Source organism: Cotesia glomerata, linkage group LG3 (genome assembly GCF_020080835.1).
Source record: "Cotesia glomerata isolate CgM1 linkage group LG3, MPM_Cglom_v2.3, whole genome shotgun sequence".
Taxonomy (NCBI): Eukaryota; Metazoa; Arthropoda; class Insecta; order Hymenoptera; family Braconidae; genus Cotesia; species Cotesia glomerata.
The window spans coordinates 7329834-7348200 of NC_058160.1; the positions used below are offsets into that span (position 1 = coordinate 7329834).

Genomic DNA, 18367 nt, shown 5'->3' on the forward strand with positions numbered 1-18367 from the left:
CCGTCTTATACGTTTTGCTTTTAAAATTGTTTATTTATACGGCAAAATTACGTAATAAATGGGATGGCCTTTAGAATTTTGTTAGGAATATTGTTCTTGGTTTGTCTAATTCTTTATTATATATGTCGCAAGACATAACTTATTGACATTACATACCTTGAGTGCAGAATGCGAAAGCTATAATTCACTTTCATCTGAAAATCTTTAAATCCCTTCCGTATATCTTGAAAATTTATTAATATAATAACTTTACTGTTTTAGAGAAAATTGCCAATGCTTTCTTAGTCTAAAAAAATTTTTTTAAGGGTCAATTCTTCGATTTTATAAGATAAAAAATAATTTTTGTTTACTTGACAAATTAGCATTAAAAAAAATTGCATTTTTTTAATTATTCTATGTTTGATGAGTTTTAAGAAAAAAATACCTGATTCTTAAAAAAAAAATTTGATCTCGTCAATTTTTTAATTTTTTGTGACCTAAAATGAAAGTAGTTGTAATCCTGAAAAAATAATTAAAAAACAATAATCAAACTAGCACGAAACTTTTATGAGACTACTTATCAATGCTAAAACATGGAATCTTTTTTAACTTCCCGCTAAGAAAATCTCAGATTTTCAAAAATCGGGAAGTTATTGTTTCTACCCCGTTTTGCAAAAATCGAGTTTTCATCAGATCTCGACGTTTGAAGGTCATAGGAAGCTTCCCTGACTACTCCCGTGAGGTTGTCACGGTGTCTGTATGTATGTACGTGTGTGTGTGTGTGTGTGTGTGTGTGTGTGTGTGTGTGTGTGTGTGTGTGAAAGTATGTGAACCGCTTATAACTTTTGAACGGCTCATCCGATTTTATCGCGGTTGGTGCCATTTGAAAGGGCTTGGCCAAACTTAGATTTTGAGTATAATTCTTTAACCATCAATATCTCTGCAACCAATAATCGCACAGCAAAAAAAGGACAGTTTTGGAAACTGGAAAAAATTTCTAATAAAATCCTACAAAAAAATTCCAGAAAAAAAAATCTTATCGATGTACGATACTGCTTTAAAGAAAGTTGAAAAAAGTAACTTTTTCCCTTATTTTGGTTAATCGACTGTATCTTAACAAATACTGACGGGGAAGCTAGACATTGCAGGAATTTTTATACCTCAATGTACCCCTAAGAACCCTATAAATTTTCAGGTCGATCCATTCAGTAGTTTTTCCGCCCCGAGTATTCAAAATTTTGAAAAAAGCTCATTAGTAAATTTGAATAATAAAAAAAAGACAAACAAAAAAATTCGAAAATTTAAAAACAAAATTTTTTTTTGTAAGAAAAGTTTTTTTTTGTGAAAAAAAATTTTTTTTTTGTTGACAAAAAAATTTTTTTTATCTTAATTTTCCAATTTTTTTGTTTGTCTTTTTTTTTTATTCAAATTTACTGATGAGCTGAGGCAAATTGAGTGCAAAACAAAAAAAAATCAATTCTTCATTTTTCTGAAGATTGCAGCACGATAATGGATAAAATCTTATTCCTTTAATTTTTTCAAAATTTTGAATACTCGGAGTGGAAATACTACTGAATGGATCGATCTGAAAATTTACAGGATTCTTAGGGATATATTGAGGTGTAAAAATTCCTGCGATGTCTAGCTTCCCCGTCAGTATTTGTTAAGATACAGTCGGTTAACCAAAATAAAGGAAAAATTCACTTTTTTCAACTTTCTTTAAAGCAGTATCGTACATCGATAAGATTTTTTTTCCTGGAATTTTTTTATAGGATTTCATTAGAAATTTCTTTCAGTTTCTAAAACTGTCCTTTTTTTTGCTGTGCAATTATTGGTTGCAGAAATATTGATGGTTAAAGACATAAACGTCCTTTTTCGTCTAATCTCGGATATCTCCGCAACAAATGGTCGTATCAAGCTAAATAAAAAATGAAATTAAAGCTAAATAAACAGGCTATCTGTTCCATGAGGTCGCTTTATCTGAAAAAATTTTTCGGAGCCCATAGAGTGAAAAAAAAAATTCAAAAATTTGGAAATTTTTTTTTTCGCTCTATTCATTCAGATCATGTTGAAACCGTAATTCCTAACAAATTTTGACCCTAAGATCTAAAAACTAGAGTCTGAGCTTCAAAATTAATTTTTTATTTTTGCAATACAATCATTTTCCGCTGAAATACAGCCCGTCAAAAATTAAAAAAAAATTTGAATTTTTTTTTTATTCCCTTAATTTTTGTGAGTAGTGTATTATCTCTTTGATTTCAGCGAGCTCAAAAATCTAAAAAATTCCATAAGTACAATTTTAAGCGCCCAGGTATGGAATTAGCGGGAAGTTGAAGGGATGGCCTTTAGGGTGAACCGTTTTTCTAATTTTTTTTTTTTAATTTCGTTTTATTATTTATTTTTCTTATCGAGTATTTTGAATGGTGGAGGTAGTAGTATATGTGTTTAAAAATGCCGTTTTTGTGTTAAAAGAGCGGGCTTTTTGAAAAAAAAAAAAATCGAAAATGTACAAAAAAAATGCAGTATACTTAAATTTTAATTGTTTAATATTTTATATTTATAAAAATTGTTTATATACTCCAATATTGAGTAGACAAGCTTCATCTTTAAAATTGATTTATTTTCTTGAAAAACAACTTACAAAAAAAAATTCAATTTTTTATAAAATTTTCCGTCATAGTAAACTTATTCATCTTACTAATTATTTTCATCATAAAAAGAGTGGTTGAAGTCCATACATACCTAGATTTACTAAATTTTTTAGCTAATTTGCGAAGAAGCATTTATAATAATTGAGATATGATAATGAATAACTTAAACATACGCAAGAATAAACATTATGAAAAACAGGTTCGTTGGAATTCAAATGTCGCCTCGCCTACATACAAAATCACGGCACGGAATACACCCACACGTTATATCTTAACTTTAGTTCCTACTTTGGACTCTATTCCACTTATCTCGTAAAAGAAGTCTCCAACTGAGAGTCTTAAAAAATTCCTTAATTTCATATTTAAAACTTATTTCACTCATGATTCGTGAAAGGTCATAAAATTTTATTTAATAAATGAAAAAAAATTGACCGTAAAATAAAAGATAAGTTTTATCTTTATAATTTGTATTATAATCCGTGCAAGTATTATTTATTATTTATCATTTAATATTGCAGCTTTCTGGACTAGTAGTTGGTGGAATAGGAATATGGACGGTAATTGCCAAACACAGTTACATATCATTGATGGCAACATCAACGTATCCAATCCTTGCATATGCTCTTATTGTCGCTGGAGCCTTAGCAGTAATTGGCAGTTGGCTCGGTTGTGGCGGCGTGTCATCTGAAAATCGATGCGTCTTACTAATAGTAAGTAATAGAATAAACTAAAATTATTATTTAAGTCTAAATCAAGTTTTTATTATTGGAAAATCTTTTAATTCTTTCCAAGACGCACGATAAAGTTTCAATGATGAAAAACTTTATAAAAGTTGAGGAAAGAGTTACAAAAAAATAAAAAAAATAAATAAATTATCTTCGCAGTAAAGTACAGTAAGCTTAAACTAAAATAATAGTTCTTTTTTAAGTCTAATAAAGCAACTGAAAAAACTTAATAAACACTTAATTATATTCTTTTTTTTTTTTTTTTTAATACAAACATTCAAACTAAATATTTATAATTTAATTAACATAAATTGACCATTTATATACTTTAATTAAACCCGCATATATTGAGATTTAATTATTTTTATATTTATGAGTATTATACATACCGTCAAAGATGTTATTAAAAAAAATGCTATTTCTACGCTAATTGTTTGTCACACGTTCGCTCAATACATGAATAATAAATTACAACCTCTAAATAATTTTTATACACGAAGCAATAATCGTATATGAGATTTTGCGTTGTCGTAAAACATTAACTATTTCACATCTGGATACAATTGGTAAACCCGTTAAAGCGGCTGATTGCTCAAAATTACCATAATGCCGTTCGGAAATTATAAGTAGCACGATCTCTATTGGACGAATATAACTTGTTCGTTAATTGTATTACCTAATCAGTATTTTATTCAATTGATAATCATTATTTATTATTTTATATTCAGCTATTTTGATAATGTAAAATTTTATTTATTTAATATGACGTTAAAGATCAAGCAATGCTTATAAAAAGTTTTAAGTTAAAATGAATTTATTAAAAAAAATTAAAAAGCCGAGCGCGTAATACTTCAGCGAAATAAAAATAACGTTAAAAATGATTGGCAAAAAAGAAAAATACATTTTATAACAATGTCATCTTTTAAAATTTTAGAGTGACAATTTCTAAATTGACTGATTTTTATCTTTGCTGTTCTTAAATTTCTAATATCTTTTTTTTTTTTTACAATAATTAAATATTAAAATCGAGAAAAATATTTAGTTTAAATATTCAATTCTTGTAATTTAAAAAGTTAACTCGAATCCGTGGAAATTTCTATATGATAAAAAAAATCTGAAAATTTAATTTTTGAAAGATTTGTATGCTATTTTTAAACGTTATCACAAAAATATAGCAATAGAATTTTATATCTTCTTGAGAATAAAAAACCTCTTGATACAAGTATCTATAAAAATATCTCATAACTTATTGGATTTTAACGAACAGTTAATATAGTATAACTCAAATATCTTAAATATTTAAATGAAATTCCTCTACTCAATACATTAAAAAGCTTTTTTTAACAAATCATACTTGTAGATTAAATTACTCTTCTCAATAATACAATCAAACAAATGAAAATAAATACGATGTTGTTACTTTAAAAAAATGAGATTGAATGATTTATTTTTTTTTCTATTAAGAATCAGCTTAAACAAAGCGGAAAAGCATTGCTGTTTAATGCTTGATTCGTTTCCTTTAATGGATTTCGTTTTATGTGCATGCATGTATACTAGTACTAATACTAATAAAACTATATTGTTTTTTGACCCGTGAAAAGCTTAACAAATAGATGAGAACTGTTTTATTTTGTACAAATAAAATAATATTTTATATGAGTTATATCTGGAAATGGTAGCGTCTACATCAGTAGAAAGTAATTGGTTAAGCCCGTACATTTTCTCTCACTTTTTTTTTTTTTTTTTTTTTTTTTTTTTTTTTCATTACTTTAACATTGTTAAATTTTTACAACTCTACTTTAGAAACACTCGAATTTTCTTTAATAACACAAAATGAAAAAGGCTCTTAGTCTAAGCAATAAAAATTAAATGAAAAATTTACAGTATTTCAGACGAAAGTATCATTGAGTCTAAGGATGTAAAGATGATATTTATTGTAGTACTTTAATATTATTTCAACTATTTTTATTTGCCAGACTAAAACATTTTAATTTATTCCATAATCTTATTTTGTTAATGTGCTTCATATTTTAAAATAACATCTAAATATGAATACACTTAATTTACTTTTTATGGAAATGACATTTTCCTCCGAAAATACTTCCATAAATTCACACTACATAAACCATACTCAAATAGGATGACTATCATCATAAAATAGTACATTATAACTTATTTATGTGGAACTGGTGAAAGCTTTCTTCTTTTTTTTCCTTTTATTTTATAAAGTTTTTTCTACTTGGAAAAGTGTAATAAAAAAATACTATTTTTTAGAATATCTTTAATAATACTAATAATCTTATTGAAGTTCTGAATTTCATTTAATATCTTCTAAAATTTTAAAAATATTATATCAAAATGCAACAGAAATAAAAGAAACAGAAAATGGAAAAAAAATTTTTTTTTAAATTTTTTATTCTTATTTACAAACTTTCTAACTGATGAAAGAGAAACAAATTTTTAATTTTAAAAATAGAACAAATTTTTGAAAGACAGAAAATCATTCTTTTCATTTTGAAAAGTAAAACAAAAGCAGTTAAAAATAAACTTATTTAAAATTTTCATAATGTAAATACTGGAGGGTTATATAACAATATTAGTAGAATTATTTAATTACAATCATATTTATACATACATAAAGTATTGAATAAATAATATATTTGAGAATTATGTACCAAGTGAATAAACTATCTGCATTTAACTAATTATTACTTTGACAATTATGATTATTACTTTCATGACTTATGACTTATGACATTATGACATATTGATAAAATAAACGTTGATCAAACATCTATCAAGTAGAAAAAGTTTTTATAAATTCCTCGAAGAAAACTTTAATATATTATGCTTGTAAAATATCATTTCAGTTAAAGCTGCACTCTATAGAAATGATCGACCAAGATGAATTAACGTAATAATTTTCTTGTGTTTTATATATCACTGACTATACTACACTGAGAAAAAAAAGTACTACTCTTGAGAAAATTTTCTTGTTACAAGAATATATATTCTTGATCATTTTCAAGAATATATTTTCTTGTCTGAAGAATTTATCTAATTAATCGAATTTGTTTTTGTTTAATTCAAGTGAACCTATTCGTTTGTTAATCTATCAAAACTAATGCCAATATTTTATTATCATGATAGATATTGATATTCTTTTGTCACAAAACCAAAATTTATTTTAAACGATTCTTGAGCCAAGAAATTTTTTTCTGAATAAAAAAATTTTTTTTTTTCAGTGTATAAATCTTTATATCAAGCTTTAAATTTTCAATTGAAAATAAAGAATTGATGAATGCCAATTAATTACGATGAAATTGTATTTTTAAAAAATGGAGATAGTTTTTCGTTCAATTACGTTCATCAGAATTTGATTTAAAAATGGAAGCAATTTATTTCCCACATTTTATCGAGCGCTACATCAATATAATATAGATATTCTGATATTCGCTGTATATAGAGCTTACATTTTCTCAGTGAATTAAACATTTATCAGGAATCTTAACCACTTTTCATTTCAAGTATCTCGTAAGAATTCGCCAGGAATTGATCGAGCTCAATGTCTATAAGGTGTATGTGTAGAGTTTCAAAGGTAAATATGAATCTTCGATGTGCAGATGTATGGTTTTGAAAATTATATTCTAAAAACTAGAACGGTTTTTTTTTTTAAATCTATCTACTTTTTAAATTTTAGGCCGAAAATTGGCTAACTCCAAAAAATCTTAATAGACGATACAATTGTACTATGTAAGATATTTTTTTACTCAATAATAAACAAATTTTCAATAATTTTTTTTTTGTTTTTTAATTAATATCTATATTACTTTCCATAAAATATTTTTTGCCTCTATTGAAAATTTTATAAAAATGGAGTTACACAATTCGCTTAGTAGACCATCGGCATATATTTCAAATAAAATATTATAGTAATTAAATCTCATTGCTGCTTACAATAAGATTATAGGTTCTTAAAAAAACCATTTTTTAGAAAATTCTGTTTATATTGTTACTAAAATAAGTGGAAATTTATAATGAAAACAATTTTTAACTGATGATTTAAAGAATTTTTCGATTTTATCTTAATGCTACAATAAATTTTCTGTAAGTACGATAAGCTAAATAATATTGATAAAAAAAAAATAGTAATACAAGAAATAAAATCACTCTTGAATGCGCTTGGTGTACATAAAGCGCTATTTATCTTCAATATAAGTGACACTAAAGTTAATGATCCTTGACGAATTGATACTATAATCAATAAATGTAAAAAGTGTTAAATGATCACAAAAACGAAGTTATCTTCGAAGCAATGACCTAGATTTAGTTCATTGAGATGTATTAGATCGTAATATATATATCAAATGTACGTACAGTAGGTTGTTTCTGTGAATTCAACTTAGTTGACGTTCATTCTTATCATTCACCTACATGTGCAACGTATGCTAGTAGCATATGTATATGCATAATAGCCATAACAGCCACTTCGCGTATCTAACATCCTAAAACCTACTTAGTTCAGGCTCTTATATACTCCACAGACAGTAATTTACTATAAAGATGATACTTAAATTATTTTAATTTACTTTTCAAAGATCATATACCACACTATGTGTAGCCTCTCATCATCATCACATCACTAAAAGTCCTGAACTTTATGCAAATGGATTTACCAGACATTTAATTGAGTTGAGATCTCATAAATACTTTCAGTATTCTAGCGTACATAAGTTTACTAATAGCTCAAACTTTATAATGCATGAAATTTCAAAACGTTTTTTTTTTTCAATTTTAATTTTCTTCGAATATCCATAATCCACAGACACACGTGATGACTTGGAACATCTGAATAATTGAAATTTTATATTACTCTCTCTTTAATCCGAGCTCGTATAATATTGATCTAAAAATTTTTATTCGTTTGTTATAGTAAAAAATATTGACTTTGATTTTGAAGAGTACTCAATTTATTATATTAAAATTCAAATTATATACATTTGCTGTGTTTTCAATGTAACCTTTTAAATTAATTACTCAAGTGACTCTTTAAGTATTGACAAACTTCACTTTTATCTTGAAGTGAATTTTTAAACTATATTATTTTTATATCTATAATTTTATTCAAAATATATAAATAAAGATAGTATCTTCTACTCATAACATATTATGATTATTCAGATCGATTAATTGCAAGACCAAGCGAGTTCGATTTTAACTAAATATTTTTTTTGCTTATCTTTCCAATTTCCATTAAATTTGTTTATTTATTTATTTTTTTATTCATCTATTCAATATTACAAAAAGCTTGAGAGCATGTAGAACTGATAAAACTAATTACGATTTTCTATCATGAAGGTTGATGAAATTTGTCATAATTTTTTTTTTTGTTACATATTATGAAATAAATCACTATTATTTTCAAGTCACCCAAGATTTATTTTTCGAATTTCATTTGCATCTTTATGTATCTAATAAACGGTTGATTTGATCTTTTATAAAACGCTTGGGACTTGAGGCAAAGAAAAACACTGAGACTTAATGCACTTAGACCTTATTTTTCCTAGACGTCGCAAATAAAAGTTTTTTAACAAAGAAATATTTTATTTTCTTTGAAATAACATCTCAGTTTTCTTTTTGTCAGTATTAAATCGTATGAAAGTAATTAGTGGAATTGAAAATTAAATTAAAGAGAAGCAAGAAACGTGAATTGATGGTCAACATCAATAAAAAAATGTCACTGATAAATTAACGGCAATTTTGGATTAACGCTAGTAATTCAATTCTTTTTTATTTATTTCATACCGACAATTTTATTTATTACCAGACTACCTGTCTTTAATTTTCGTTAGATAAAGTTTGTTACAAATGTCACGACATACATCGAATTTAATTACTTACCATACAAAACCCAACATAGTTTTTATTCCTCAATTTAATAAGAACTTTTCTAATCAAAAATCAATGATTACATCTTGTAAAAAAGACAGTATAATTTTCAATACTTTCTTTTGCATTCCGATTTTTTGCACAAATCATTTCCCGAGTATTTAAAATATTATGAAAGTAAACCGGTAATTCTGCGAACCTATTATAATAAAAACTTAAATCTTTCAAACAATTATAGACAGTTAAAGATCAAACAAGCCGTTTTTGTTAGTGATTTGCGATAGTTTTGTTAAAAACCCACTTCTATAGTACTTCATCAAATTTCAAGTACACAAAAAATAACTTCTAACGAATTAGCTTAACATGAAAGATACAAAAAAAAATTTAAAAATCCAAGTAACCGATATGATTGTTTATGATTTTCGGAAATTAAAAAAAATTTTATTGTAAATTTAAAAATTTAAAAAAAAATTTTAGAACGTATTTAGTGTGTGTGGTTGTAAAATATTTTACTTTTAATGAAATTCGTAAAATCTATTTACTAGGACTTTAAAAAAATTGAAATACACAATGACGCACACCAAGTACGTTCTAAAATTTTTTTTTAAACGTCCTAAAAGTTATTAAATTTTGCGGATATTAAAAAAAAAGAACCGTAGTTTCAATATGTTATAATGAATCAAAATGAAATATTTGATGCATAAAATTAGATAGCCATGTAATTGAACGAAATGTAAGTTCCGACACGAAAGATAATTTTAAAAAATGCGAATTGTAATAAAAGAAAATACATTTAAGCTCATGATCATATAATTTGTTCTTACTTTACGATCATTTAAACCGACCTGTCTATTATAAAATTCCGCTACTATATATTTTCTTGTCAAATAAAAACAACTCGCTTAATACCACATAAAAAAAATCATAAAACTCTAGATTATATTCTTGTGCACCTTGTAAATTTTTTTATTCTATTTCTCGTCGCATGGCTAAATAAATTTCCTTTAGAAGTCGGTATGATCTTTTTGGTTGGGTTTATTGAATTCTATTTTTTCATTGGTAAGATATAATGTAAAAGGTATTACACTCCTTGACTTATTAAGTATTAAATAATCAAATTCATTTGATCTTAAATTTTCACTACGCTTGCACTAAATATCGTGCTGATGTCCTTCAGAATAATACAAACAATGCTGGAAAATTAATCATTATAATTAACTCCTTATGTTCAGAAAGGTACTTAAAATACTCACTCGGAATTTATGAATGCTAAAACAAGTTGTAATAAAAATTAAGATGCTTTGTCAACGGAATTTTGAAATTTTTGATGGTGTAGATTTCAACAGTGTTTAAATAGATATATCAGTATTGATTTTACGTCGAATTGGTATATTGTGGAGATTAGTTAGCAGACTATGAGTTGGATGTTGAATCAGATTTCAAGCGTTAGAGTAAAATATTCATATGACTGACGGATTCAATTATAACATCATTTCTACATCCGCTAAAGTTGTAGTAAAATATTCACTATTAATTATTTACGAGGTAATTTATTATCTAACGTGCTTAAGTTAAAATTCAAAGTTTGGTTATTCTATTAACTAATTTTACATTATAATTCATAATTGTGAATTGAAATTACATTTAGAAAAATTCTCGGTAAAATTTTAGTACAAAATATTTTTGGTATAAAATAGATTTTAGTATAAAAACTCCGTACTTGGATGTTTTCCGGATTAAAATCCAGATTCATTCTGGAATCACTTCAAAATCACTCCGCTGAAAAAAAACTCCGGATTCACTCCGAACGCGGAGTGGTCAATGACTTTACTCCGGTATTCCAAGTGATGGTAGTGAATTTGAAGTAAATTTCACTCACAATTCACTTCCGATTCACTCCTAATTTTTTACAGTGTAGTAATCGGTATCGATTAAAAAAAATCCCAATAGGGTACTTTTGGTGGTATTACTGATATTAAATCAAGAAAGAAATCTAGGTTCCAGAATTTTTTTAACTAATTCGAGGCAAAGAAATTCTAAAAAATGATTTTCTTAATTGAAGGTTTTTCCTGTTGAATCAAGTTAATTTTCTTATCAGTGCCTATAGTATAAAAAAAATAATTATTCACTGTAAAATATTCTATAGTATTTTATTAACTCACATGATTTTACGATGTAGTGTTTCATTTATCATTTTTTAACCGGTTCAGATATTTTAAAAATAATACTAAATTTTAGAAGTGATTGATTATGATAATAACAATTTAAAAACAAAACTTATTTTTAATTAACCATTTCATTTTTATACCTGAAACTTAACAAGACGTACCTTAGTATAGGCGGAGCAATAATTTATCTTTGACATCATTTACATTCATATATAATGTCTCTTAATTCTCAATTAAAATGTATGATATGTTATAAATAACATTATATCCATTTGCACCACAGAAATTAATTCACTACTGCTAGAATGTCTATAATTCAAATTGAATAATTAATATAGAAATATTTCAAATTAATTGCATGCACAAAACTAAATTATTATACTTATTATTATAGATCTATTGAGTAGAATGACATGCAGAAATTTGGGCATTGGAGATTGGAGAAAGTGAATGAGTTGAATACGTGAGATTTGTTATAGTACAGATTGTTGAACGCATGAGGATCAAAGTGATCGATATAGACAGATAGTTTATTGAACGGTTGATAATAAATTAGACCATAGTGGTGCAATATATTGCCATGAATTCAGAATTTAGCGTAACGTGGTAATTGACAGTTCGCCGCGTGTGTGTCTCCCTGTAGAACGACAAGTCGAATGCATACATCGGAATGTTGAACAATACAAATAGCCATGTCCGTCGCCCGTCAATAAATCTGATTCACTGAAACGCGTGATATATATTTTACCTCGTTCACACAGATTTTATGAGCATTTTATTGTACTGTCAGTATTAAATTATTCCATACGCTCGTTTGCTGATTTTTCAATTTACAATTTTATTTCTTTAAAATTCATTCCCTCGTTGAATTTTACCTGGACTGTATCAAATATTTTTTATTGCTCAATTTTTTATGAGACTGTTCAAACTTTTTTTATTTTCGATTAAAAATACAATTTTTGAGTTTTTCGGTCTCAAAAATGTTATGTCAAAAGTCAATAAAAATTTTTTTAAATAAATATGACACTGAACCTTTTTTTGCTATAATTTAAAAACCAAATGACTAGTACTAAAAAGATATTTTTAAAAAATTGAATTCATAATTTTTTTTAATTTGCACTTTTGGATTTTTTTAAAAATAATACACTTGTTAATTTAATTCCTAAAAATAAATAAACAAAAGTTATTAAAATCGATTGAAAAAAAAAATTGATGAAGATTATTTATTCTATTTTAATCGGAAAATTAAAACAAATACTAAACCAAAAAAAAAGGGAGAAAAACGTTCATTACTTAAATTTTCCATTGACAGTAGAAACCAATCAATAAATTGGAGTGATTCTGACAGAAATTGAAAAAGCTGGTCTTCTCAAAAAAAAAATCAATGTCATAAATTATTCGATAAAATGAAAAAATGGTAATGTTTCAATTCTTTAGTCGGCAATAACTAACCAATCGATTTAAATGCAGTCCGGCATTTGATGCAGTCTTTCAGGCTAAAGAATAGGGTTTATTTTAACGTTGACCGGTAATACACATATTTATTGAAGAAAGGAAACACATTTTAAAAGAGCATGATGAAAAATAAATTCCAAATTGATTTTCCTGATTAGAACAAAATATCAAAGAAATTCATACATGCACACAGACATTTAATATCTGACAAAAACTCAACTTTTAAAAATTGAACGAAATATATTTTATACAATATCTTCTCGAATTTTAGAAAATTTACAATTTTCTTAGTTGAAAGTTTGAAATCTCTAACAATTTAGGACAACTTTTCTATATTTTAAAATAATGATAGTCTAAAAGTTTCGCTCCTTTAAGCATATAATTATTAATTTAGGATTAACGGACAATTAAAAATAAATTATCTAATTAATTAAATCGTATTAAGAAAATTAACGAATGATTAAAATAATTATGGTAATTCAAAAGTGTTAATAGAAAAAGTTTATTACTGTTTATTAAAAAATGAAATATTTTTGATAATTTACCTAATTAGCAGCATAATTAGCTGTCATAAATTCTTAAATATTTCGAGGAATATTCTTTTGTCTAGAGATAAAAAGGGACTAAAAAAAATAGTCAGGCGTTTTTTTGCCTGTTAAAAAGCCATTAAACGATCTCTTTGCTGACTAGCAAAAATTCAGAGCGTATCCAAGCTTTCACGGATTGTTGAAAAATCTGCGAATCATCTCATTAAATTTATTTTTTATCTCTCACAAATTAAATTATTCAAGAGTTAGTTTAATTAAAAACTATTAGCCACAAAATTTTAATTATAATACTCGATGAACATAAAAAAATACAAAGAAAAAATCATGAGTCTGTAGCTTAAATCAAATATAATGCATTACTGTCATAAATTAGATTTAAGCAATGAAACTTATACAAGTACATAACAGCTTCTACTAGCGTATATAAAACACAATCACAAGTTGTTTGGCTTAAATTTCTTCAACACTTTAATCAATTACGTCCCATTTATCTATTTCATTCAGCAATTTAGTTCTCCTCACAATGAAATACGTCGTTATATCTTATATATCTTACTTTTATCTGTTGAACACTTTCATCACTTGGCTTTTATTCTGCCAAGTAATTTACTACTTAGAAATATTGTAAAAATTTAATTACAGCTGAATAGATAACAATGTTCTAGTGATTTACGATAAGTGTTGACAGACAAGATCATCAATCAGTCATGTAAAAAGTTATATTTGTTTAATAAATTGAAGCAATATTTTGACAATAACAACTGACATATAACTGACATAACAAGATTAACAAGAGCTATACACATACGGGTATCAATGACCGCTACGATCTCTGTCCATTAGAGCTCACTATCAGATATTTGCTTTTCACTCATACTTGTCAGGTAACAAGAGCCCTCAGAAAAGCCGTATAGGAGAGCCGTATAATATTAACGACATAATTTTCATATAAAATTTTTTAATCAAGTTGTAAATAACACTCATGTAATTACCTTCGATTTAAATATTTTTATTTACTACATATGTATTAGTATATTTTTATTTAATTGAACATTTTTTTTTAATTTACTTACCTATTGAAAAAAAAAAAAAATAATAATTGAAGTTTAATCGAAATTTTTGTTTCTTAGAGTGAAATAAGAAAATTATAATTTAATTCAAACATAAAATAATATTGAATTCGTAAATACCTAAAACTTTTATTTTTAAAAATACCAAAAAATTTTTATTAAAAAAAATCATAAAATAGTTCATGATGTAAAATTTTTTAATTTTTTGTTAATATTTTAAATTTGTCAAATACTTGGTATTAAGTGTGTTGATGTTCCTTATTGATGAAATACTTAGTATTTAATTATTTCAATCATTAAAATTGAATAAACTTGTCTTGGAAATAAGAATTTTATTTTTATATTAATAATATTAAAGTTTATAAAAAGTCTCATGAAAAATCTAAATTGCGAAATTTTTTTTTTAATAATAATACACATCTCAGTTAGGTATAAAATATGAAAAATTAACTTTTTGAAACATAACAATTCCTCATTGAAATATCTGTAAAAATTAATAACGGTCTTTTTAAATGGGAAGATTTTATTCGATAAAAAGTTTTAGCATGAGGAATTGTTAATGAAAAATAATTGCATATCCTTAAATCTTTTTTATTTCTTAGCCAATATTCTAATATGCTAAACAAAACATATAATGATAGTAATGAGGATATTATAATTTACAAATTTAATATTAATTTGAGTCTATCAATAAGTATACTTCATCAGTTGTACATTTTCAATTTTTATCATTTCATTTTGTAACTTAAAACTTTTTTTAAATACTTACTTTAATTAAATTTCATTATAATCAAAAAAAATTGAAAATGATCATTCAAGGCACTGTTTTAAAAACTACCTTGACATTTATCAGAAATACAATAATTATTTTTGTTAAATTATTTAGTAAGTAATTATAATAATGTATTTCAACAACCTTAAGATATAGTCTTGAAAATAAAAATTTTGAAAAAAAAAATAAATATTCATTAATCATCACGAATAACATAAACAGCTTAATTGAATACAAACAACCTGCATTCACTCTGTGACTGCTGACAATTAAATATTATGAATAAAAAACTTGAGCTTCATGATTTTTCGATATTTTTAATCACAGTATGCATAATTTGTTAATTAAGTACTTCTGAAAAGGAGAGGCGGGCAATAGCCTAGTCGGCTCGGTACCCTCTTTTCGAAAGAGTGGGACCCGGGTTCGATCCCGGTACGCACCACTATTTTTCAGTGATTATAAATAAAAATATGTGCGTTACGTTGCCAGCTTCTGAAAGTGGCAGAGATAGCCGGGCGGCACACGTCTGACTTGGGTGATCACCCATTTAAGCAACAACTTGAATGGGTGACCACTCTAGTCGGTGTTGGATAGCGCGAGGGATCTCTGCACACTAGGAGAGGGGCCTAATGCTCCAGTGGTCGATAAAGAAGAGTTTCTTATCAATCACTCTAGACTTAGCCCATCTCTGACTGTACTATCATGGGTTTTCTCTGTGGTTTCCCCATGGTTCTGTTCCAACAGCCTGAGAGGTGAGGTTCAGGGTGAATACGGTACAGAAAGCACAAGTCGGTCCACAGCCGCAAAAATTAAAAGTAAAAATGAAGTGTCAGGTGGGACTTGCTGAGGTCCAATATGATAAATAGAAAAAGCGTAGAGCTAAGAGAAAAAGAGGAATCAGCCTTGTAAAAACCGAGAGGTGTTCAAGTAAAGCATAATAATATTAATACTTCTGAAAAGGTTTCAGAAAATAATATTGCTACGACAAGATCAGTTTAAAGTAATTTAATAAGTAAATGTTGTATAAAAAACGAATAGAACCAACAAACTATTCAAAGCTCCTCCAAAAACTTACCATAAAAAATTGACTATCACCAGAAAATACATTAAATTTAACTATCAAAATCTATTTTTAAATAAAAATATGTCTATTACAAAATATTCTTTATTATCTTCATTATTTAAGTGATAAATTGTCTATCGCCGAAAAAATATAAAACCGTGGAAAAGTACTAATTCAAGTTACAACTTTTTTGGTGGTACCAATTTGAATTCTATAAAAACTCATCTTATAATAAAGATATATCAGTCTAGATTTAACTTAAAAAAACCCCTATTATTAAACAAATACACCGGAGAACGTTTTTCTTATTCTTTTAATTAAATAGATAATTTGTACATTTATATATTGGATTTATCATTGTAAAAAATATAATACTCTTCTAAAGTTTTTATTGACATCATTTATTTATTCATTTCTTTCTTTTTCAGTACATTTTCGTGGTGATGGCTGTCCTAGGGTTAGAAGCAGGAGTTGGCATATTGGCTAGATTGCACGAAGAGCAAGTCGGCCCGGAGCTAAAGGATACTCTGAACCGCACTTTCCTGGAATATTACTCTGTGAGTTCTCGAGAAACCGCAGCAATTGACAGAATGCAGATTGAAGTAAGTATACGTACATAGAAATAGTTTTATCATATTGATTAATGTAATAAAATACCTTTACTTAAATATAATGAGTATATTTTTTATCAAATACTACAGGTTTTTTTATTAAATACTTGAAAGTATGAAAAAATTTACAAGAAAGAATTCTTCAGTATTTTTATTTCTTACTGAGAGAAATTTTTTAATAACACTTCTTAAGAATTCAGCAAACATCCTACTAAAAGAACAATTACACTTTTTTTTTGTCAAACACAGCATTTACTTTTTGGCCTTCCTCGTCTGTACAATCAATACTTTTATCCTTTAAAAATCAAATATAGCCATTTTTATCGAATATGTTCAAGAATTGCACACATGAAGTTATTAAATCACCAGATGTTGCCAACATTTTTTTTTCCATGATTTTGTCAATAAGTCACTGCTTATTGTTATTTTCTAACTGATTATACTTTATTAATAATTATTTACTTTTTGTGAATAGTTATAACTGTAACTACAGTTATAACTGTAAATACAAAGTCTATAAATAAAAATAAGTTATGGCGCGTGCCAAAAGAGATGAAGAACTTATGATTAAAAAGTTTTCGGGATATTCATTATAGTCAATTATTTCTCGAATTTTTTTTATCAATTTTACAAATTAGCTTGTTTATTTCACCTATCAAGTTTATATTCTTAAATACACTACCAACAGTTTTAACCCATTATATTTTGCTGTGCTACAGCTACTACACTGATAAAAAAATTGACTTGACTCAAGAGCCAAACTCTTGAACCAAGAATACCATTTTGAAGAAAATGATTTTCTTGAGTCAAGAAAATAAATTCTTGAGCTAAGAAATTATTCTTGGTCTAAGAAATTTTTCTTGAGTCGAGCCAATTTTTTTATCAGTGTAGTATTGCATTAAAAGGAATGTACGCACTTGATTTAAAAATAAAATATTCATGTAATATGTTCAAAACAAGAGACTGGCAAAATTGGGAGAGTTTTATTTTAAAACTTAATTTACTGATATGAATTGATGTACTGATTATTATTAGCGAATTTGAAACCAATAAAATTAATTGCGATTGTATCAACTATGCAATCGATCCCGCTATAATCAATTTCATAGAGCTTGAAATTCTTACAAGTTGAAATTATTAAGTGATAATAAGAGCAACACAAAAAAGAAAATCAAAGTAATAACTTTTCTCGAATTAACAAGTGAGAGTTGGATTTAGCGAGTATTGATCTTGCTGCAAATGTTTTCTTAAGGGGGGAAATACGTGTACAGGCTTAAAACGATTCAATTTTTTTTTTTTTTATAAATCGCTTGTAAAACTATTCAAAAATATAGATTGAAAATTTAAAGTCAAAATTTCCATTCGTTCAAAAGTTATAAGCGATTTATTAATTACTTTAATACTATTTTACATTAACTTTTTCTGTCACTTTTTTT

At 26.2% G+C, this 18367-nt stretch overlaps 1 protein-coding gene across 5 annotated transcripts in view; it reads left to right on the plus strand.

Moving 5' to 3' along the window:
* The window catches only part of LOC123261028 (CD151 antigen-like), a 92755-nt gene that overhangs the window by 70981 nt on the left and 3407 nt on the right, over nt 1–18367 (plus strand). For all 5 annotated transcript variants that reach the window (XM_044722498.1, XM_044722500.1, XM_044722499.1 and 2 more), the window contains 2 exons: nt 3149–3340; nt 16749–16922. In XM_044722498.1, coding sequence (XP_044578433.1) covers nt 3149–3340; nt 16749–16922 — 366 coding nt within the window. The remainder of the gene's footprint in view (nt 1–3148; nt 3341–16748; nt 16923–18367) is intronic.